At 42.5% G+C, this 22,769-nt stretch overlaps 1 protein-coding gene across 3 annotated transcripts; it reads left to right on the top strand.

Moving 5' to 3' along the window:
• Positions 1–16,084: 16,084 nt before the first annotated feature.
• LOC311053469 (keratin, type II cytoskeletal cochleal-like) lies at positions 16,085–22,072 on the top strand. Of its 3 annotated transcripts, none has more exons than XM_084069008.1 (9): positions 16,085–16,783; positions 18,498–18,706; positions 19,149–19,209; positions 19,324–19,419; positions 19,599–19,763; positions 20,005–20,130; positions 20,362–20,582; positions 20,706–20,773; positions 20,887–22,072. In XM_084069008.1, exons 1-9 carry the CDS (start codon positions 16,217–16,219, stop codon positions 21,123–21,125), a joined length of 1,752 nt encoding a protein of 583 aa, XP_083925134.1. In that variant the 5' UTR covers positions 16,085–16,216; the 3' UTR covers positions 21,126–22,072. The 3 variants fall into 3 exon arrangements, with proteins under 3 accessions (XP_083925134.1, XP_083925133.1, XP_083925132.1); XM_084069007.1 differs by having other exon boundaries at positions 20,706–20,779; XM_084069006.1 differs by having other exon boundaries at positions 20,706–20,785.
• Positions 22,073–22,769: the final 697 nt, after the last annotated feature.

Raw genomic sequence — 22,769 nt, 5'->3', positions numbered from 1 at the left:
GAATGCAACTCAGTACTCAGTACACATACTGTACACACACACATACCATGTATTCATACTCCATACACTGTAACTGCCACAAATTTAAATGGGTGTGGCAGCAGTATGTTAAAAAATAAACATACACCATGTAAATCTCTACTACATTATTGTTGGTCTATCCAGGATCTATAGTTGTCTTACCTTAAGAAGAGACCCAAACTAAAGCGCTGTATTTATTTTGTAACACAAGCACATGTGCACACATGCACATGCCTTGCACACATATGTTGGTTTTGCAAACCTTTGGGTACTAAAACATAACAATAATGTGACTGAGATGAGAGAGAACAAAGGACTGCTGCTTGGGGTTATGAAAGGTACTGAAGGTACTCTTTGAAAGTCAAATATAATGTAACTTTGACAAAATATAAAGGTGACAGTCTGCAATTTGGAAATTGCAGTAATTCATATTGCGATTTCAAATTGTTTTCTTTGATTGATTGCTCAGGACTAGCAATTGTCAGTGTCCATTGTACAAGACTAACCAGTGTTGGAGTTGCTGGGTGGAATCCATGCCTCTGTATTTGATATCCCCCCTCTGTTCATTTATTTTCATGGCCAGTAGGGTTTCTACTGGAGATATGTTTTATCCCTGCTTCAGGTTAGACTACATGCATTATATTTTGGGAGATGTAGGCTGTCTGACATGTCTGACAGTCAGGATTGCGCTCAGCCCACAGCACAGAAACAGCATTTGTCAGGGTCACAAATGACCTTTTGATGGTGGCTGATGATGGCCCCCCTCCCTCCTCATCCTCCTGGATTTATCTGCAGCCTTTGACACAGTCGACCACAACATCCTCCTCGACCGTCTTCACTCCACCATAGGACTCTCCGACTCTGCACTAAACTGGCTCACCTCCTACGTCACAGTCAGAACCGAGCGTGTCTCCCTGGGATGTGCAAATTCCCAGACACCTGTGGCGTCCCCCAAAGTTCCGTCATCGGCCGCACCCTGTTCACACTCTACATACTCCCCCTTGGTCGTATCATCAGTCAGCATGGAATGTCCTTCCATTTGCTACGCTGGTGACACCCAACACCCTGCCGTCATAACCTTCATCACCATCATCCACACTGACCATCTGCCTTGAGGAGATAAAGGCGTGGATGACTCCCAACTTCCTGCAGCTTAACAGTTCCAAGACAGAGGCCATTCTAATCGGCACCCCACACCAGGTCAAATCATCCCCAACTAGAAAAAGTGCTCCTCGGAGCACAGGTCTCCGCCAGGTCAGGTATAGGTTATTGTGGGCCAGCAATGTTCGGAATTCGCCAATCAGGGGGAAATATGAATAATCGGACGGATCCGTCTTGATCACTTGACTATACAGATAATGCGTATTGATTTGTGTGATGTTTGGACACAATTTGTATAGTAGTAATATAAAAAGAATGTTGTGCAAAAATCGGCCTCGTGGTGGCCCTATAATAAGGCAATGTTAAAAGCGTGGCATTTGTTCCTCAACTTAGTGCGAATCTGCGTGCAAAGTTTCACAATCGGACGCTGCGTTCATCACGATTTACGGCATTTTGTTCAAAACGGACCACTCCTGCAAACTTTAGATGTCAATCTTAGCCAATCAGGATGGAATATGAAGAATCAAACAGAGCCGTCTTGATCATATAACTATAGAGATCATGTGTACCGATTTGCGTGAAATTTGGATAAAATCTGAAGGAGTAATATAAAATAAAATATTTTACATAAGTCTGCCTCCTGGTGGCGCTATAAAAGGCAAATGTGAAAAATGCAGGGCAAACGTTTTTCTTTGGCCTCTAGGGAGTGCGCATACAACAAGTTTACACCGATCGGTGCAGTTTTGGTTAAAACACGAATAGGCCTGTTATAGCGCCACCATGAGGCTGATTAGAACATTTTCAAGTGGCATTTCTTCCTCGGCCTAGTGGAAAACCATTTTGTTTAATGACTATAGAGATACTGTGTACCGATTTGCGTGATGTTTGGACAAAATCTGTATAGGAGTACTGTCAAAAAAAATGTTTTGCACAAAATGGCCTCCTGGTGGCGCTATAAGAGGCCCATGTGAAAAAATTGGGGCAGAGGTTCTTCTCTGGCATCCAGGGAGTGTCTGTGCACAGTTTGATCAAGCGAACGGTGCCAGAGATTAGCTGTCCACACACGGACGGACGGACGGACGGACGGACGGACGGACGGACAATAACAGCATCACCTTTTCCAGCCAGAACCACTTGTAGTCACCAACCTGGGTGTAAAAATGGACCCCCACCTGACCTTTGATTCCTGCATTAAACACCTGTGCAAAGCCTCATTATTCCACCTCAGAAACATAGCCAGACTCCGTCCCACACTCACCCTGCCAGATGCTGAAAAACTTGTTCACGCCTTTGTCTCCTCAAGGCTTGACTACTGCAACGCTCCTCTCTGGAAATTCAAACACATTCAAACCCCACAAGACGAAGCTCTGCACCATGGGGGACCGGGCCTTCTGCTCAGCTGCTCCTCGGCTGTGGAATGCCCTCCCTGACCATATGAGAGCACCACAGTCCGTTGACGCTTTTAGAAGGAGACTAAAAACCTTTATTTTTAACAAGGCATTTGCCTGGATGACCTCATTGAAGATTTTTAGAAGAGTTCTATTTCATTATTATAATTATTTTTGTTTGATAACAATTTAATTTAAAAAAATGCCTTTTAACCTGTTAACTTGGCATTGATTTTAGTTTTATTCTTTCTTTTTTCTAATTTCTTTAAAAAACAATCTAAATAGAGCAAATAGCTACAGGCTCACAATGTGTCACATAGTATATAGGGCTTAAGTGGTTAAGAAAATGTCCCATCTGTTTTTTTGTTTGTTTTTTTAACAAATCAAGAGCACACGGATCCTCTTTTTAAAACTATTGAATGTGCAAACAAGTAGACCAATATTTTCATGCTGTCTTCTTCAGAGTCAAATGTCATCCAGGTTATAGCTTGAGCATAATAATAATAATATAGATTAGCCTAGATAATTCATGAAAACAAAATATATTGGATAACTATTGATTGATTGTGTAAGTGAGAAGGTTGATATTGTAACTGCACAGCAAGAGCTGTCTTCCAGTACAGCAAATTTACCATACAGAGAATTATAACATTAACAATTCATCAATTAAACATAATAATAACAGCAGCAGCAGAGACAACTTGCAAGTGAGTGCAATCTGAATATAAAACATCTGAGCTTGTGCATTCTTAGTTCAGCTCCAGTGCTGCTTTGTGGGAAACAGCCCTGGAGCAGGTCTACAGGGCCGTGTCCAAACAGAAGGTTTCATGTGTGATTCTGCAGGTGCAGCTAAAAGAGACACTATTATGAAACGGTGCAGTTGCCAGGCATGACGATTCATGCTCTCTGTAAGTTGACAGGTCTCCTCCTCTCATGGCTTATCAACATATAGGGCCCATGATTTATACGCTTCAGTACAGCAGTTCTATGTGAGACCCTTTCGTGACTTAAAGCAATGTTGAACTTTGGTAGAACCTTGGGTTATATGGCTACAATGATATACGTCCAAATACTGCCAATCTTGATCTGTTTTAATCTGCGCCCTATGGGCAAGGAACCAGAAGTAGCAATTCCTTTCACAGGTCTCAATATAACACTTTTAGAACATAAACAAAAGTCAACAAAAAACAATGTCAATATAAACCAGCCTATGACTTGAGTCTTCTATGACGTCAGTCGTCTATGACATATTTGGGCAAGGATTCAGACAAATCAGAGCTCCATTGAAAAAAAGTGTGCACAAGATATTTGGCGCTCATCAGTCCATTGGTTTGCGAGATTAGAGTCTTTGGCAGTTTGTGTAATTAGTTTATGGACATTTCTCTTCTGTTCTTGTTCCCATTTTGGTTTGTGTATAGTCATGTTTCTGTATCTCTGTATGTTCTGTATTGTCATTCTAGTAGTTTGTTGATTCCCCAGGTGTTTCTTGTGCTACTTATTTTGTAGTATTGTTCTGGTGTCTTCCTATCTGCCGTTGTAGCTGTTACCTGTCTTGTCTCACCATCCTGATTATTGTTGACCTTGTAACCTGCGTCCTGTTTGTCCCCTAGCCTATCCCGGTGTTGATTGTAGTTATGTTCACCTGTGTCTAGTTAGTACTTGTCTATTTATACAGCCCTGTCTCTTCAATTTTTCGTTAGTTTGACAGTACATGTTAGTTCCTTTTGTTTAGCCTGTTAACAGTTTGTTTGTTATGAGAGTTTGGGTTGTAAGCCTTTAAACCAGATTTTTGTACCTGCATACATTTTGGAACAACCTTGGTTATTAGCCCCGGCTTAATGCACAGGCTTTAAGGGCTGCAGCCCTGGTCACCAAGATCAGGGGGTCACCAAACGCCTGGCCAAAAATGAAATAGACAGGAGTTTTGCAAGTAACAGTGCCAAAATATTGTCCTAGGCAGCTGATGTAGCGCTAGAACGGAACGCGTCGGCAGCACCTGTCACCCCACTGGTGAAGCAGAGTCTTTCTGCTCTATTGCTTCACTATGTGTTGCGAGCTTTTTTTTAATGGGGTTTATGATTAAGAACTCTATACAGAAATATTTGCATAATGGCCACAGATCCAGCCCTCACCCAGCATTTTAAGGATCCACCCCTCTTCATTTATGAAAGAGGACCTAACCTACGTAATAAATTGGTTAGTGCCAACATATTGCCTAATCCCAAGCAGACTTTCCTGGTTCCCTTTGATCAAGGAAACTACCTCTGTGGCAAATGTGCCCAATGGCATAATACTAAACTAATGACTTTAGACATCCTAGGACTGGGAGGGCGGAATCCACCAAGGGTAGTTATCAGCTGCAATACAAAGAATGTTGTCTAACTTTTGAAATGCCCATGTGAACAAATCTATATTGGTAAACCTACCTGTCCCCTTAAGCAAAGATTAATGAACACAAAAGCTCCATAATACATACAGATATGAGCTACCCGGTGGCCTGTCACTTTAATAACCGCCCACAGTAACACCCCATTTCCTGAGGTTCCAGGGCACCTGTCTGTCGTCTCATAGAGGGGGTGAAAGGAGGTATTGGATTTCAGGGCATAAAGCATCATACAAATCTGTCATGTGGCGGAAATATACGATAATACCCTTTTGCAAAAAATTTTAAGATCTTCGTTTAGCCTATAATGACATGCCCATAATAGCGACACCAGGGATGTAAAATAAGCAAATGTGTCGATCTTGACAAATATATCTTTCATTCATGCTTTATGAATCATCTCAGAGAAAGTTCACTTCTTTATAGGCGGAGCCGGAGACGTGTGTTTATTTTTCTTTGGTTTGTGCTGCAGTATCATTCACCAAGCCTTAGTTACTGCTCAAAGTGTCCTCCCACAGATGGGATCTCTACTGTACAGTATGTCCATTAGTCATCATGTGACTCTTGGACAGTCCAGTCAAAAGAATGCGGAGACGTGTCATTGACCTTTGCTCTGTTGTCAGCTGACCTTGTCTTGCGGAATGTGGAATTGATTTCTTTGCTCAAAAATTGAAGAGGATATTTCTGAGGTTTGCTCAGCACCACTGACTTCAGGTTTAATATCGCTGACAACTGCCAGCACGCAGTAACAAATTAAACTGCTAAAATTACCTCTGCATTGCATGTAACTACCTCTGACTCTATTTATTATAGTTACATTTCCTGTCCCTAAATCTACTAAGTCATTGTTGATAAGTGGCACAGATTTAAATTGAGCTGCTCATAATGCACCACATACAGATTTGTGTCATTTTACAGAGGACACATTTTTACTACTTAGTCTTTATATAATTGATTTTGGTGCTATTTGTTTGCTTTTGCAAATAAGGTTCAGATATATAATCATATGATCACAAACCTGAGCAAAAAAACATTTTATTGGAGAGCCACTCAATTTCCCTGGGGACTCGACTCACTAAATTGAAAACCCAGCAACATCACTGACTGCATATGACACAGAACTGTGCCCGTGCCAGACGAGTGATTTACACTGGGGATTTGGGGAAACCACACCCACAGACACAGGCTCCTCGACTCTGGAATGCCCTCCCTGACCACCTGAGAGCGACGCAATCTGTTGACGCTTTTAAAAGAAGACGAAAGACTGGCCAGTCCAGGCACCTAGGCTCAGTGTAGCCTGACAGCGTGTCACGAGTTCGAGGCCGGATCCCGACGGTTTTTGCTGCGTGTCACCCACCATCTCTCTCTCCCCATTTCCTGTCAACCTACTGTGCTATCAATAATAAAGGCATAAAAAAGCACAAACAATTACCAAACAAAGACCTACCTTTTTAATAAAGCTTTTTTCTTTAGCTACACTTGTTTTTCTTTATGCCCTTTATGCCCTCACGTGATTTTTATGTTTTTTAAATTCTTTTTTTAGCATTGTCATGTTTTCTACAAATATTTTGCCCTGATTGTAGCACTTTAAGATTTGTTTCAAATGTAAAGTGCATTATAAATACAATGTATTATTATTATTATTATTATTATTGATATATATATATATATATATATATATATATATATATATATATATATATATATATATATATATATATATATATATATATATATATATATATATATATACATATATATATATAGATTTTTGTGTTTGATTATGTACGAGATGGGGCATGCTGCAATTGGATAACTGTAGACGGGGTGTGGCACGTGTATGGCGCAGGGAAAGATAGAAATATAAATCTCTTCTCCCTGGGGCATCATTCATAATGATCTTAAGATAAAAATTGATCTCATCCATTTAAGCTCTATACGGATGGTTGTGTTTTGTTTCCTACTATAGGTGCAGCAGCGCATATCCTGTGCACTCCCTTTGTGACATTTTGGCATGTGACAGATGTGAGGAATTAAGCCTGTTTTGTTAGATTTGTATCTGATGCACTCTAACCCTATACCTGTCCAAGCATTGTATGTATCCTGCCTACTATGATCCCAGCTATTTTATGTATGCTATTGTGACAGCTAGAGCTGTGTTTCTGTTTTCAGCCGACAAGCAGGGGCACATTAAAGTTGTTCGACTTTTTTGCTTTGTGCTGGGCACAACCCAGGCCAGACCCTACCCCCCTAAAACACCATGCCACCATCCACAGATTGCACACACCCCAAGTTGTATTGGCCTTACATTTTGCATAGCGGTGAGATGTGATCCTTGGAAGGTCATGGTGAAGAAGAAAGGAGAGGAAGCCCTAAGGAATATCTGTTCTGAGTTCAAAATAAAGATGTCATGTCATTATAGTATTCTACGATTCTAGTCTTCTATAAGAGCCATGCAGCCTACCTGTTTGTTCTGTCCTCATCCATGAGTTGATCTGAACTTTCACATATGCGCATACAGTATATGAGCAAGGCCCAGGGACGAGGGCCGAGGAAGTAATGCCACTTCAACATTTTCAAATCAGCCTCATGGTGGTGCTAGGCCAATTCGTGTTTTTACCTATAACTGCACCAATCTGTGTAAAACTAACCTTTGCCCTGCATTTTTAACACCTGCCTTTTATAGCGCCACCAGGAGGCCGATTTTTGCAAAACACATTTTTGGATATTACTCCTTCAGATTTTATCCAAATGTCACGCAAATCGGTACACATGATCTCTATAGTCATGTGATCAAGACGGATCTGTTTGATTTTTCATATTCTATCCTGATTGGCTAAGATTGACATCTAAAGTATGCAGAGTGGCCCGTTGTGAACAAAATGCTGCAAATCATGAACGCAGCATCCGATTGTGGTGAAACTTTGCACGCACATTTGCACTACGTTGAGGAACAAATGCCACCCTGTGACCCTGTCAACATTGCCTTATTATAGTGCCATAAGGAGGCCGATTTTTGCCCAAAAAACGCTACTTTAGTAAATTGATCAAGACGGAATCGTCCCATTTTTCACATTCCAGCCTGATTGGCACACTAACCACACACTAAACACCCACACCACACTAACCTACCTGACCTGGCGGAGATCTGTACTCCGAGGACCACTTTTTCTGGTTCATTTTGTGATTGTTGCTTTGGTTTCCTTAGTTGAGTAATTTTGAGTGTTAACTTTAGTTTTTTTTCCCCCCGATAACAAGTTCTGTGTTTTTGATTATTTTGCACTGGTTCACATTCTACTACATATAAGAGTATATTAGAAAGGAAAGCAACTTGTTCTTTGAATACAAGTACTTTTTTTTCTTTAACTTTTACTTAGGTTTCTCGAATGGTAATTTTTACTTTTACTTGAGTAATTATTTTATGGGAGTAATTGTACTTTTACTTGAGTACAGATTTGAAGTACTCGACCTACCTACCACTACTGAATTTAGATGTGACCAGAGGTTTCAGTAGCTGGAGATCTACACTATGTGAGACTACTTTACCCCTGCAGCACCCCAAATCTGACATGAGTATATCATAGGAAATTATCTCATGATTAAGTGTAAGCATGAAGCCAACAGCATTTTTATAAATGAGGCACCATCGTTTATTACGCACACGCACACAAATGGATTCAAATTGTTATTAGCACAACATTTAAATAATAAACACAGTATAATTATGAGCATGTACTCACAAACATATTATATGCACACATACATGCACACAGCCTTAAGTGTCAGGGTGTGGTTGGTCCTTCCAACATCTAGTAATGCTTCAGCGAAATTCTAACATCTTTTTAGAACAACACACACATATGCACACACACGCACGCACGCACGCACGCACGCACGCACGCACGCACGCACGCACGCACGCACGCACACACACACACACACACACACACACACACACACACACACACACACACACACACACACACACACACAACTACAGGTGGCAATTAGCATACTGCTTTATCTGGTGTACCCATCTTTTTTATGAGTATAATATATATATATATATATATAATATATAATACATTGCCATGAATTGACTGTTACTGACTGTTGCCAAAGCCTAGAAATGCCACAGTAAGTTGTCTGACACACAATAGTAAATAATATGGCACAGTATTGTCTTTCACACATGTATTATACTCAATTTCGACCCACACTGAGTCTACTGAGCTGTTAATTGCTCAATTATTGGATTATAATTGCATTAGGAACACATATCACACACTGTAAAATCCTGGTGTATGTAACTTTCCTCTTCTACCCTGGATTTGAACCCGATTTCCTGCGCAGGCGCTGCCATTTTTACCATTGAGCTAGTAAAGCCTGCCTGCTTGCTCAAAATGTGTGTCAGATCCTGTGTCTATAGGTGAGACATGACCTATTATCATTATCATTATCATTATCATTATCATTATCATTATCATTATTATTATTATTATTATGGTATGGCACTTTACTGCTGTTTGCAGCGTCATTGTGTTTTATTTCTTACTTTTGAATTTATATTCAAAACTGAGTTTTATTCACTTTTTATTGTGAATGGGGAGTAAGTAAGATATTCTACTGTATTTGTCACACATGGCAAATAAATAGTCTTGAATCATAAATGAATACACACAATGAATATATATATTTAGTCTCCTGTGCCAGTTAGGCCCCTGGTAGGCCCCTGGAAGGCGTCTGCTACGCTCCCTGGTAGGCCTCTGGCCCCCTTGGCACCGAGTATACGAGAAGTGGTCTCACAGGACTTGAAGAGTGCTGCGTAGTGGCCTTGCCCTGTGAACTATAGCACATATTATGATGGGCGTTACGACTTGCCCTAGATTTCTACCATGTTGTAAATGTGGCAATGGCCGTGCAATGATTGTCATTTGTCTCTTACACATTACGGCAAATTAGACATGCTTACACATATAGTAGACATGTATAAATGAACAGCTACACATTCTAGGGCCCATGACAACATCCTCCAGCCTGGTAAACCCCCCCTCCGGAAATCTCATTTGTATTTAATTTCAGAAGTGAGTCTGGCCTGAGAGCTTATCTGGGCGTTTCTGCGTCGTCCACAAAATGGACTAGCCTATCAGTGTCCTTGCTCATTGTTCTGTGATTGACAGCACACGTTGGCCAATCAGGTGGAAGCCGAGTGGAGCCAAGTGGAGCCGAACGAAAACGAACGGCGGCCATTAAAATTTCTCCGCTGTTTTTTAAAACTTCAAAGCGCTCTCAGACTTCTTTTTTTGTGGCACGGAATTTACTTTTAAGATATTTTTCGGATAGCATTTAGTTGTTTAACTTCATATATGTGGTCAATTAATCATGACAGAGACAGATTTAAAAATAAAAATTCAGAGAAGCGGCAGGGGAGGGCAGTAATACTCATGTATCCGCCTAAGGCATGGCCCTTTCAAATGTCCCCTTGCTCCTATACGCTCTGTGGTGGTGGTGGAACGAACTGCTGATTGGCTCCCGCCCACAGCCAAAAATCCAAACATACTTTCATGCCAGACTCACTTCTGAAATCAAATACAAATTAGATTTCCGGAGGGGGGGTTTACCAGGCTAAACATCCTCCACTTTCACGCAAACAATGAAATCTATAAAGAATTGGAACTATGAGGGTCACTGTAGCATGCTTGGAATCTTTCTTTTCACCCCTATTTGTTGCCCCTGCACGTCTTTGTAATGCCTGATCAATATTTTGTTGTGTGACGGTGTCACACTGATATGAAGCATTGTGAGCTTCTGGATCGGCTATTTCCACTGTGTGACACCATCGTACAACTTTGCTACCAGGTAAGCCACGAGGCAGCTGTCCAATTTCTCGATCCGAGTAGTATTTGAAGCTCCAATGCGTGCCTTTTAGTTTTTGTAGTCCTATAGTGACGCATTAGGGAGTGAAAATGACAGAGCGGCAATAACAGGCGACTATTTGTGAGAATGTGTTGCAATAAGTCCTGGATGGAGGGAAGTTCACATCCACATGACCCACTGATGCCCAAGCTGGGCTGTCCATATGCCCCCTTGCATTGCTTTACAGCTGAGATCTGTACAGTTCCCATACCAGTCAGTGATGCAAGGGTGCTCTCTCTCTCTGTGCCTCTGTAAAAGGCCCATAGGATCCTGGGCTTCATGCCAAACTTCTTCAGTCGCCTGAGGTGAAAGAGGCATTGCTGTGTCTTCATCACCACATGGCCAGTGTGTAAATCCCAGCTCTTACTGTATGTTATCTTGAATAATGCGTATTCCTCCTTCACTCCAAGAGGTGTGTCACCATCTGTTCATTTCAGTCTCTTTGAAGTCCCACACCAGGCCTAATGTGATAGGTCCATTCACACTTCTGTGCACCGTGGTAGCTGGGAGCAGTCCTTCACAAGCAGGGTTTTTGCTGATGCTGGTTACATTATTATGCACCACACCTTAACGATAGGAATTCCAAGTGTTTTTTTGTTTTTCTTGGCATGTTCATCAAGAGTTCTGTGGGATGGAATGATTAAACTGTAAGGAGGAACGCAGCTTGACATGGAGACCCCTCCCTGCAAAACAACATGTTCTCATCATATCAAATTAAACTACTTCTGTTTTTTTTTTAAACAACATAACGTTAGATGCTGTTGCAGCAGGAATGTTTGGGGAGCTTATATTTTTTGCAAAAGCTGCAGAAAATTGCATTTCCCCTTTTCTATCGCTATGTTTGAAAATCGCATCTGCATATCGATTACAGGCAGCCTTGAATAGTATTACTTATGCATATCTAGAAATTCCCTCAATATTGGAGGTATCACCAGTTACATATTTTGACACGGTCTGTAATAATCGTAATTAATAAAATGCTTAAAGTATGAGCATGTATAATAGATTCACAATCCTGCAGTATGTGTGATTTAACTGGGGTCTGTTCCTAACCTGCTCCTAACCTTGTGATAAATGTGCCTGTACTGTATGTGTGTGAGAGAGAGTGGGCGTGTCTGTCTGTATGCATGCATGCATAATATGTTCATGTTCTCTTATGCATGCTTGTGGGTACATGCAAAGATATACTCTACTCAGGTATGTAGCCTACTGTTCTGTAAACTTGCATATGTGTAACATTCATTGCCAATGAGAAACCAATGGAAAAATATATAAATAAATACATTCACAAAAAAACACTAGTTTTTAGTTTGTTTTACAAATATATTAAAATATATTATTATTTTTATTTATTTAACATTTTTTGAAAATGTATGACATGACCAAAAAAGGGTCTTCAGGTTGAAAGTGCAGGTTAAAAGTACTTCATAAGATTTGGATGTCTGAGGTAAAGTGGTAAATTCATTGACAGCAGAGCATACTGTTACACGACCCGCTAGCACTGACTGTGCCAGAAGACTGTCAGCTTGCATTCACTTTCTCTTAATTGCTCTCTCTCTCTCGCTCTCTCTTTTTAGCACCCCACACTGCCAAGTTTCAAAGGAGGAGTAAACTCCCTCCACGTCTTGCCTCTCCCAGGGAAAATTCACAGGGGAACATTCCTGGACCGGTGCTGACAAGAAAACCTGAAATGTCACCCAAAGTTATCGTTAGGATTCATGACAGTTATCGTCCTAAGATCAAAATGTGATCCTGTGACAGCTGTACAGTCATTGCCCTTGAAAAGGTGAAAAGCTTAATCCGGCGATTAACTTTATAATACGTTCATAATCCAGTAATTGAATACACTGGAGAGGAGCAGTAGTGCTGTTGTCGATGAATGCGTAGACATAAAACATCATTATCGTCATAAAACAGTGGACAATTTGTTTGATAAAATCTACATTTGCCTTTGAGTCATATGCATGCTACAGCACTTACACAAAACAAACAGCCATGATTTGAACAGTGTATGTATGTATTTGCTCTGTACAAACACATACCGGTTTCAGTCATTATTCACTATACCAGTGTATCCTGTAGTCTAAGGATAGCTGTGCAAAAGTAAACCCACAGCCTTTACTGTATGTTGATACAGTATCTATCAAATCAGGCATAAATTATCAGGTACTACCATAGATCCATTAGGTGTGTGACTGTGTGTCAAGGGACTTAGTTGAGGTGAAAGTGGACTAGAGTAGAGTGTATTTACAGGTGTCCCTAAAAAAATCAACCAGATGGCAACAGTTGATTAAGAACACTGCGTTCTGAGGCCTTACTAATACCAAAAGTGGCTCACATCACTCCAGTTTTTAAATATTTACACTGGGTCTCTGTCTGTCAAATAATTGATTTCAAAATATGTTGGTTTATAAAGCACTGAATGAGTTGAGGCGAAAATACAATACATTGATCTTCTGCTACGTTATGAACCATCCAGACGTCTTAAGTTGTCTGGGGCAGCCAGGTCTGCGTTCTGAACCCGGATTCAGTACTAAATGTGGAGAAAGCAGTGTTCAGCTTTTATGCACCACATATCTGGAACAAATTCCCAGAAAACTGTCATTGAAAAGTACTATACTTGTATAAATTCAACACTGCTGCAAGGACCTTATTTCTTTGGGTGTTGCAAGCACCAATCCCATCAATACTGAGTGGCTTTTCATACTACAGCAGCAAAATAAAATGACTTTTCCTCAAAATATATGAAGAATGCTTTTATTTGCAAACAAAAAAAACATTTAAAAACAAGTACAGTAGTACACAGATCTAAATCAAAACGATAGTGTGCAAAAAGAGGTGCAGTCTTTGCTTTCATGTACAACACGAGTGTGAGGTCGAACCAACACAGTAAAATCCTCTGTGTTAGTTTAACTATTGAGAGCGAACAAATGGAAGATATTGGTTCCATTTGTACGCTCTCAAGAGTTAAATTGAACACTCAGCATTTTTTCAGTGAAGATAAGAAGCCTTGATATTTTCACTTCATGGGGTGCGGTTGACTGCCCTACGGCTGATGGAGTCTTCTAGAGCACTGAAAGACTCAGAGGCCTCAATCTGTGCCAGTTTAATGAGCCTCAACAGGTACCGACAGTTACTTGAAATCAGTCTGAACAAGAAATCTGCTGCAGCCTTAATTCATCAAATCACACCCCCCAACTGTCACTTTTGACAGATACATCCGTGGTTTAGTTCTTCTTATTTTACATTAAGAGCTGAAATGTGTAAATAATTGCATTTAAGTAAGCACGAAGCTCTTAATGCTGACTTTGGCAAACACGGTTCACAAACACTTCACTAATGTAAAGATTACTAACAAGTATTGAGGTTTTAATTCCCTTCTGGCACTTGACAGCTGCAGGCCCAAACATACAGTACAGGGCAGCCCAAAAAATATAGATGAACTGCCACTTCGGAATTCACAAGCTTGCCACCCCACCCATTTAACCCTCTGTTCATCCTTCCCTCGTTCCTTTCTCCTCTCTCCTCGTTTGCAACAGGGTCATCAATAAATTAAACTTATTGGCCAAGACTCTCCAAACAGGTGTTGTATTATCCAGTAGGTCGTGTACAGTAGAACCCCCAAGGCTGACACTCCCAAATGTCTTGACCTCCTGGAAGAGAAGGACATTGTTTTTTAAAGGTTGTTTGTCATCATGCCACTTCAGGGTTAGGTTTTCAATTGAACCTGCATGCAAAACAAAACAATCCTTCTCCGTTCCTCTTGTTCAGCCCCTGCAAAGAAAGTTAGTGAAATTTAGGGATTTGAGAAAATTATCCAAGCTTGTACACATTTGGTTTCTAATTGGCTGTGCATGTTGTAGCTTTATCCCCAAATTGTCCCACATGGATATGTATCCGGAGTGTATACAGTGAGTGCTGAGTGAACAACTGAACAGGAGGAACAGAGAAGTACTGTACTTGTTCCACCAACAGAGCTACTGTACTGTCTTGCCCGCTCTGTCTTTAACTGTACTCTGTCTGTCTGCGTGCGTGCGTGCGTGCGTGCGCGCGTGCGCCTATTTCTCTCTGTCCTGTTGTCTCCAATCTATTTGCAGTCGTGTTTTCTCTCTGTCTCTGAATTAATTCAATGATGGACTCTGATGATGTTGACAGATTACAAACAGTAGAATAATTCTGTCCACTGTGCTCAGTCATTCTTAACTAGTAGTGTTTTCTAGACAAATGAGCAGTCTGTGTCCAGGTGATTTTTATACAAATTGACAATTCATGGTAGATTTCAACCAGAATTTTAACTTCTGGGCTAACTTGCTCACATGTACTGCAAAGTTATATCCAGTCCAAGTGTCAAACTAATTGTGTTATGCAATTAACCACTTATGCCCTAGATAGGTCTACTTTGTCATACGACAAAGAGCAACAATAAGCAGTCTCTACAAGCTCACAGCATTGTGAGATTGTTCTGTAAATCTGCTACTTGTTTTTTAAATGTTGGGGAAAAAAACTAAACAACTGAAGCACAATGCGTCCATCAAATGATAGCAGTTTATCTATGCAACAACAATGCCTCTACTCACATGCATTCACACACATCACAACATACAAAAGGCAAAGAAAACCATTGAAAATGATTATATGCAGGGAGGCTCCGTGCTGCAAGTGCAATGACACAAACCTTAGAACTTTTTTGCAAAAAGACATTTAAACAATTAAGCACACACCTCAAGCTTTAGGGTGTCATGTGCTCATTTGCATTTGTTCATTCTGCAAGAATAAGTAAAGTACAGACCACTTCACGCACACGCGCGCGCGCGCACACACACACACACACACACACACACACACACACACACACACACACACACACACACAGACAGACACACACACACACACACACACACACACACACACACACACACACACACACACACACACACACACACACACACACACACACAAAACCATCCCAAGCCCCCAGCCATCTAGGCGAGAGGCTTCTGCCAACATGCCTTTTCCTCCGTTTTCCCCTCGGGTCCTGATGCCATTCCTCTGTGTGCGTCAGGGTGTGCCATGCCCCCAATCGCCTTACAGGTTCTGACACTGCTACCTGTGTGGTGGGCTGGGCTGCTACAAGCCTCTGTACCTGCCTGCAAGTCGGACTGCCGGGGGGGCCAGAGAGACAGATGGAGGGAGGAGAAGGGGGAGGCGGCAGGGGAGGAGGATCCCAGCACCTCCTCTTCAGGAGGCAGATAAAAACCCTCGGTGGACAGGGAGATGGTACTCAGAGGAACTTGACTTTCCTCTTAGTGAGCTCACCTGCTCCCGCCAACACCTTCTCTGTCTCTTTCTCTCTCCTCCCTTCTTTTTCCCTTTACCTCGGATCTTCGCTGAGGAAACAGAACCAGCCATGATGAGGCAATCCTTCAGTTCCTTCAGTTCCTCGGCTGGAGGCGGTGGTGGTGGAAGCAGGAGCTTCTCCAGCCGCTCCGCATCAGCTGGCGGTGGCATGAGCATGGGCGGAGGAGGCATGAGCATGGGCGGAGGAGGAGGTGGCGGCCGTATGTCTATGTCCTCCATGAGCATGAGGCGAAGTGGAGGTGGCGGAGGCATGGGCATGGGCGGAGGCATGGGCGGAGGCATGATGCTCGGCAGCGGTGGAGGCGGCGGAGGCTTCGGTTCAGGCTTCGGTCTAGGAGGCGGTGGCGGAGGCTTCGGTGGAGGAGGTGGAGGCTTCGGTGGAGGAGGCGGCGGCGGAGGCTTCGGTGGAGGCATGATGCTCGGCGGCGGTGGAGGAGGAATGGGAGGCTTCGGTGGTGGCGGTGGAATGATCGCCCCAATCACAGCCGTCACAGTCAACTCGAGCCTGCTCGCCCCCATGGACGTCGACATCGACCCCACCATCCAGACCGTCCGCACCCAGGAGAAGGACCAGATCAAGACCCTCAACAACCGATTCGCCAGCTTCATTGACAAGGTCAGTATAGGATTCAGATGCACGTGTGATATTTTGTAAATGAAAAATGTTGAATTGAAAAATGTGTCATCCTCGATCATACTTACTGTTTGCAACGATCAATAGTTGAGTACAGCGCATGTTGTACTGTATGCAACCATTGGTTCATGCAAACATCTGCAATATATGGCCCTCGAGCTCATTAAATATTACACAGCAACTGATCTTAACTCTGATATCCTGCACATTGAGGGCCTCACACTAGAGTATGCATTAAACAAAGTAATACCTATTGATAATAGAAAGTGTCTAAGTAACTAACTACATTACCTGGCACCTTAGTGAACTCATCCATGGCTTATGAAAGTCCCTTTGTGTCGGCGGCTGGTCACTATGTTACCAGCTGAAAACAGATCACTGCTTCAGTAGTTCCCTGTGAGTGTAATGGGCCCTTGGAAGCTAGCTTTGTGCAGAGTGAGAGAGTAGGTAACTCTAGCCCTGCCGTATCTAGTGACTGCGGCTCGCTCTTTGCGAGGAGAAAGAAGGAGGAGATCGGGTTAGCATCCGTTGCCTCGGCAGCAGGGACTCAGAAGCCTTAAGCTGATTCTTTGATGGTGCAGCCATGAAAGTCGGTCCCGCATGCAAAGAATGACACGTTGTATTCACATCTTTACATGAGGTATAAAAATTGTTTAGAGTTCATGTTGAAATGAACTTACCACTTCACAGACCTTGCATGTTATTGCATAATTAGAGACTTGTTCTGCAGTGCCGATAAACAATGTTTAAATGCCGGACATTTTCTCCAAGGACAGAAGTCAACCACACTGCTTTTCACACACACACATGGGGATTGCATCCAGTATCCAGTAAAATCACAATGTAGACTATTTATGCCTAAATTACAGGAAACAATATGAAAAAAAGAAAATCTGTAGTTTACAGTAGGTTATTATTTTTGTACATATAATATATCATTTTGAGTAAATACGTAAAAGTTACACAAAATAGTATTATCTACCGCACGATCCTTGACATTTAAAGCCATTGGGTGTGTGAAAATGAGTCTCTCTGATAGGTGGGGATGGGCTGGGGTGTGGCACTTTATGCAGCGTTACACGTAGAGGCAACACTCCCTCAGCAAACTTGTACTCTACAGAACTCATCTGTTTTCAACTAATGTACTATTTTCTGACAGAATGTTATTTTATTATTATTATTATTATTATTATTATTATTATTATTATTATTATTATATATTTTTTGCTGTTATGTGAGCAGGCCCCACTTGCAACTTGTCTCTTAGAGTCAATTGAGTTGTCCTCTACAATGTGACCTCACCAGAATAATTCCCATGATGTTGTGTAGCATTGCATTCACCAGAGAACATCCCAGCCCTAAGGGGCTATCTTGAGACAACTGCTGCCAAAGTGGGTACATAAAAAGGCCCATTTGTGTGGGACTGTGACATGCAGGTGTGGCAGAGGGTTAATTCATCCGAGGAAAGCCCTGCATTTAAATCCATTTTTAAATAACACATTCTTCTACAGCAGTCACAACAAACATTACAGACATTTCCCATAACACAAACCAAAAAAAGGAAATAGAAATGGATTGATTCCATTGCACATCTTGTCTTATGATGCCACTTACTAATAGTGAGACCTAGAACTGTTCTTCTCCAAGAATTCATTAAAACGTATACTTACTGTATGGTGTCACTTCCTATATACAGGTACGCTTCCTGGAGCAGCAGAATAAGATGCTGGAGACCAAGTGGAGCCTCCTGCAGGACCAGACCACCACACGCTCCAACATTGACAGCATGTTCGAGGCTTACATTGGCAACCTGCGCAGGCAGTTGGACGGGCTCGGCAACGAGAAGGTCAAGCTGGAGGGAGAGCTGAAGAACATGCAGGGATTAGTGGAGGACTTCAAGATGAAGTGAGTTCAGATGACACAAAGCTGTATACTGTAGCTATGAAAATACATTTTCATGTATGAATTAAATGTGGACCATAATATATTCAACCTATCAGTATTTGGACATGAAACTAAGCTAAACACTAAGCCAAAACCATACCCTACTAACCCCAAGCAAAGGAACTTCTAAATTGAATAACTAAAGTTAAGCCATAACCCCAAAAAACCCTGAGCCTTATCGCAACTGAATGTTACAATAAATCTGTAACACTGTAAAATGTAGTTTTAGTAAGTAAACTATACTGTACTTCAGATTTGACTGTGCTTTTGAACCCTCAAGAGAACACATAGCAAGCAGGTGTCCTTGCATAAAATCGTGGGGGGGAGGTAGAAAAGAATAGGGATAATAACCCATAGCGCTCTTCCATCATGCTGATTGCTGAGAATTTTTATTTTCTTTCAGATATGAAGATGAAATTAACAAGCGTGCTACAGTGGAGAATGAATTTGTGCTCCTCAAGAAGGTGAGCGGCATTCAGCCCAACCAGAAAATATAACAGCATTTAAAATATTCCAAGTAGGACTACTCTTTTGTCGGGCGGTCAAGACAAAAGCTAAACATTTTTATCCTGTTCCAGGATGTGGACGGTGCCTACATGGGCAAGATTGAGCTGGAGGCCAAGGTCGACGCCCTTCAAGATGAGATCAACTTCCTCAGGAGTGTCTATGAGGCGGTAAGGCTTCACTCTGTGCTCTTGATTTCAGAATGTGATAGTTTTTATTCAGTAGTCCTGATAAGGATTTATAAATGGCCTTGGAGAACACAAAAACGTTCAGAGATGGTTATAGTAGCACATCAGCTATCTCTTCCTCTATCTCACCTCTAACTCATCATCATATTCCCCTTTCTCAGGAACTGAATGAGCTCCAGGGACAGATCAAGGACACCTCAGTCATTGTGTCGATGGACAACAGCCGTGGCTTGGACATGGACTCTATTGTTGCTGAAGTGCGTGCTCAGTACGAGACCATCGCAAACCGCAGCCGTGCAGAGGCCGAGACGTGGTATGAGACTAAGGTACGTGGAGCTATGTCCTCTAGATGCAACCTGTCATGGAGTCCACTATAAGGTACATATATGCTAAGATTGGTAAATATCCACCATGAACTAGATTTAGAGACAGGTGTACATGTATAATTTTATATTGACTGAAGTGCTACAGAATGGTCTATTGATGTACCATCAGCAACATAGAAAGGTAGAGAAAGTAATGCTGAGAGCCAGTGACGTTCAATAAAAATGTGTTTTCTTCTTCCAGTTCCAGGCAATGCAGACCTCAGCCGCTTCGCATGGAGAGGACCTTCGCAACACCAAGTCTGAGATCGCTGAACTCAACCGCATGATCTCTCGCCTCCAGAATGAGATCGAGAATGTCAAATCACAGGTAGAACCACAGCTCCACACGTTTCCACCAACTGCCTTCACTTTTAGGCTCAGACCCACCACGACAATGTACAGTACTTTGAGTTAAGGACCAAAAGCACTCTAGCAGCACCATCAATTAGGACTTGGGTTACCCTATTATTTCCATAAGATTATCATCATTCCATCATTTTAGAAACCAGTAATTGAAAAATTAAGAAATATTTCATGACTTTGCTGCCTTTTCAACCAGCGTGCTGCCATGGAAGCCCAGATCGCCGAGGCTGAGGAGCGTGGTGAGCTGGCTGTGGCTGACGCTAGAGGCCGCGTCAGGGACCTGGAGGAGGCTCTGCAGAGAGCCAAGCAGGACATGGCCCGCCAGGTGCGCGAGTACCAGGAGCTGATGAACGTCAAGCTGGCCCTGGACATTGAGATCGCCACCTACAAGAAACTGCTGGAGGGAGAGGAGATCAGGTAAGATCCTGAGCCAGTCTGGAAGTTGAGAGGAAACAAAGCAATATGGGAAGACAGAGTGCATTGCAAATAAGTTACACAGGCAGTCAATATGTTAGAGCTAATTGATGAATCTCTCAACAGAATCAATGCTGGTGGAAGTACTGCGACCATCACTGTCACAGGCGGCGGTGGTGGCGGCGGCGGCGGCGGTGGCGGTGGCGGTAAGTTCATTCTTTATCATAGTCGCAGAGAAAATTAGGAGGTTTATTATCACTTTTTGGTTCATCTCATCTCATTCCGTCTCGTTTTCATCCCCATACAGGTGGCGGCTTCGGCTATGGCGGCGGCATGGGCATGGGCGGCGGCGGCGGCGGCGGCGGCTATGGAATGTCCATGTCAAGCGGCGGCGGCGGCGGCTATGGAATGTCAAGCGGCGGCGGTGGCGGCTTTAGCAGCGGAATGTCCCTGTCAGGCGGCGGTGGCGGTGGCGGCTTCGGCGCTGGCAGCAGCAGCTCCATGAGATCGTCCCGCACCGTCTCATCATCATCACGCCGCTACTAAGCAGAGTCTTTACTTACCCTCCCTCCTTTCTGTCCTGCCCCCCCCCACCACCTTCCTCCACTTCCTCCTGACAACCAGACAAGCACCTCCCACACCACCTGTCCACTGCAGACCCAGAGAACTGCCTGATGTGCACTAAGCCAGAAAACGAAAGCCTGTTGCATTTTATCCCATTTTACATTTAGAGCACAGAGCTTCGTAGCCACACACCAGTCACAAAACGCAGTAGGTGAATATCAGAGGTCACACCGGGCCTGCAGTCGACAGATCCACATAACACTGCTCAGAGAGCTTGAGTTCACTAAAATATTCCAAACCGAGGCAGAGATTATTATACCAAAACGGGACCGGCAGCAGAGATGTGAGTCTCGTAATTCCTCCTTCGTTCAGTCAGCCTGGCTGTTTTAGTAGTTGTTGCTGGATGCTGTTGCGTAGATATAAATATAGTGCACGACAGAGATTTCCTCCAAAGGCAACAACGACAAGCACATATCAAACAATGACAGTAGACTGTAGCCTTGCATATAGATGGTGGCTGAGACGCCATATTGTACACCCTAGTCTGATAAAGCACATATGGCTGACACTGACACTGACACCAACACCCAGTATCGTAACAATAATTTGCTGACCTGGACTCTGTAATGTCTCGTCTGCTGCCATCCTGTTGTGTGTCGCGACATCGTAAGCAGCCTTACATAACACTCCATTGACACTCCAGTAGTGGTGACCCCATATTCTCTAGTGCTTCTTTTCTGTTCCCTTTCCTAGGGACATCGGGCTCTCCACTAAGGGTTTTCAGACAGTGTTTTAGCAGTGTTTCTCTTTTTTCCCAATTTCACTCTGAACTAAAAGATATAAGAGGCTGACTGGTACGTCCGGATTTATTGAATGTGATTGAATGCATACCATCAGAACATCCTGAATAAATCTGTGTTACACACAAATCTTTTTGATTCACTGTCTTCTTATAAACTACTGTAGCTTACATGGTGTGAATGTTACATTTTCAGTTGTTTGCTTTGTACAGTATGTAGTATGCTTTATGTATCATGCCCCCGTCAGCTGGCAGCAATCCTGCGATAGCAGCAGAATATAAATTCAAACCCTTTACTCCCACAACGCAATGGACAGATATTTTGACAAGTTCACTTACATGGGGTTCAGTACTGTACTTTGCAGCACATATTTTGTACACATGCAGCAAGATTCCAGTTCTGAGTACCTGTGTTTCAGAGATAACATGCACTGATTGGAAACCCATGTAAAATACTTAGATTGGGCATGTCATAATAGGTGAATATTTGGCAGAAATAGCAGAACATTCTGCAAAACTAGGGGAACATTTGGCAAAAATGGGCAAGCATTCTGTGAAAATAACAGATCTACAAGCTCACATCTAGAACAGCCATTTGTGCTATATGTCATATGACATAGTATAGATACTGTACATGTACTGTAGGACTCGATCTAGGAGCTTCTTACACCTGCTATCAACCTCTTGGTGATTTGACATACTACATATTATTACAGATTTTGGCCAGCAGATGGCACACACAACACCCATCCACATATAAGGGAAGTCTCTCATCTGATCAGAAACTATAATAATCATCTCTGAAATGAAATCACTTGTTAACTGCA

Source organism: Gymnoscopelus microlampas, assembly GCF_963454915.1.
Source record: "Gymnoscopelus microlampas genome assembly, chromosome: 10".
Classification (NCBI taxonomy): Eukaryota; Metazoa; Chordata; class Actinopteri; order Myctophiformes; family Myctophidae; genus Gymnoscopelus; species Gymnoscopelus microlampas.
The sequence above is the reverse complement of the archived record's forward strand: the minus strand, read 5'-3'. Positions and strand labels throughout refer to the sequence as shown.

Coding starts and splice junctions, on each gene's coding strand:
- LOC311053469 (XM_084069006.1), top strand. CDS start 16,217: ATGATGAGGCAATCCTTCAGTTCCTTCAGTTCCTCGGCTGGAGGCGGT. Junction 19,764..20,004: donor AGACGTGGTATGAGACTAAG/GTACGTGGAGCT, acceptor TTCTTCTTCCAG/TTCCAGGCAATGCAGACCTC. Junction 20,786..20,886: donor CGGCGGCGGTGGCGGTGGCG/GTAAGTTCATTC, acceptor ATCCCCATACAG/GTGGCGGCTTCGGCTATGGC.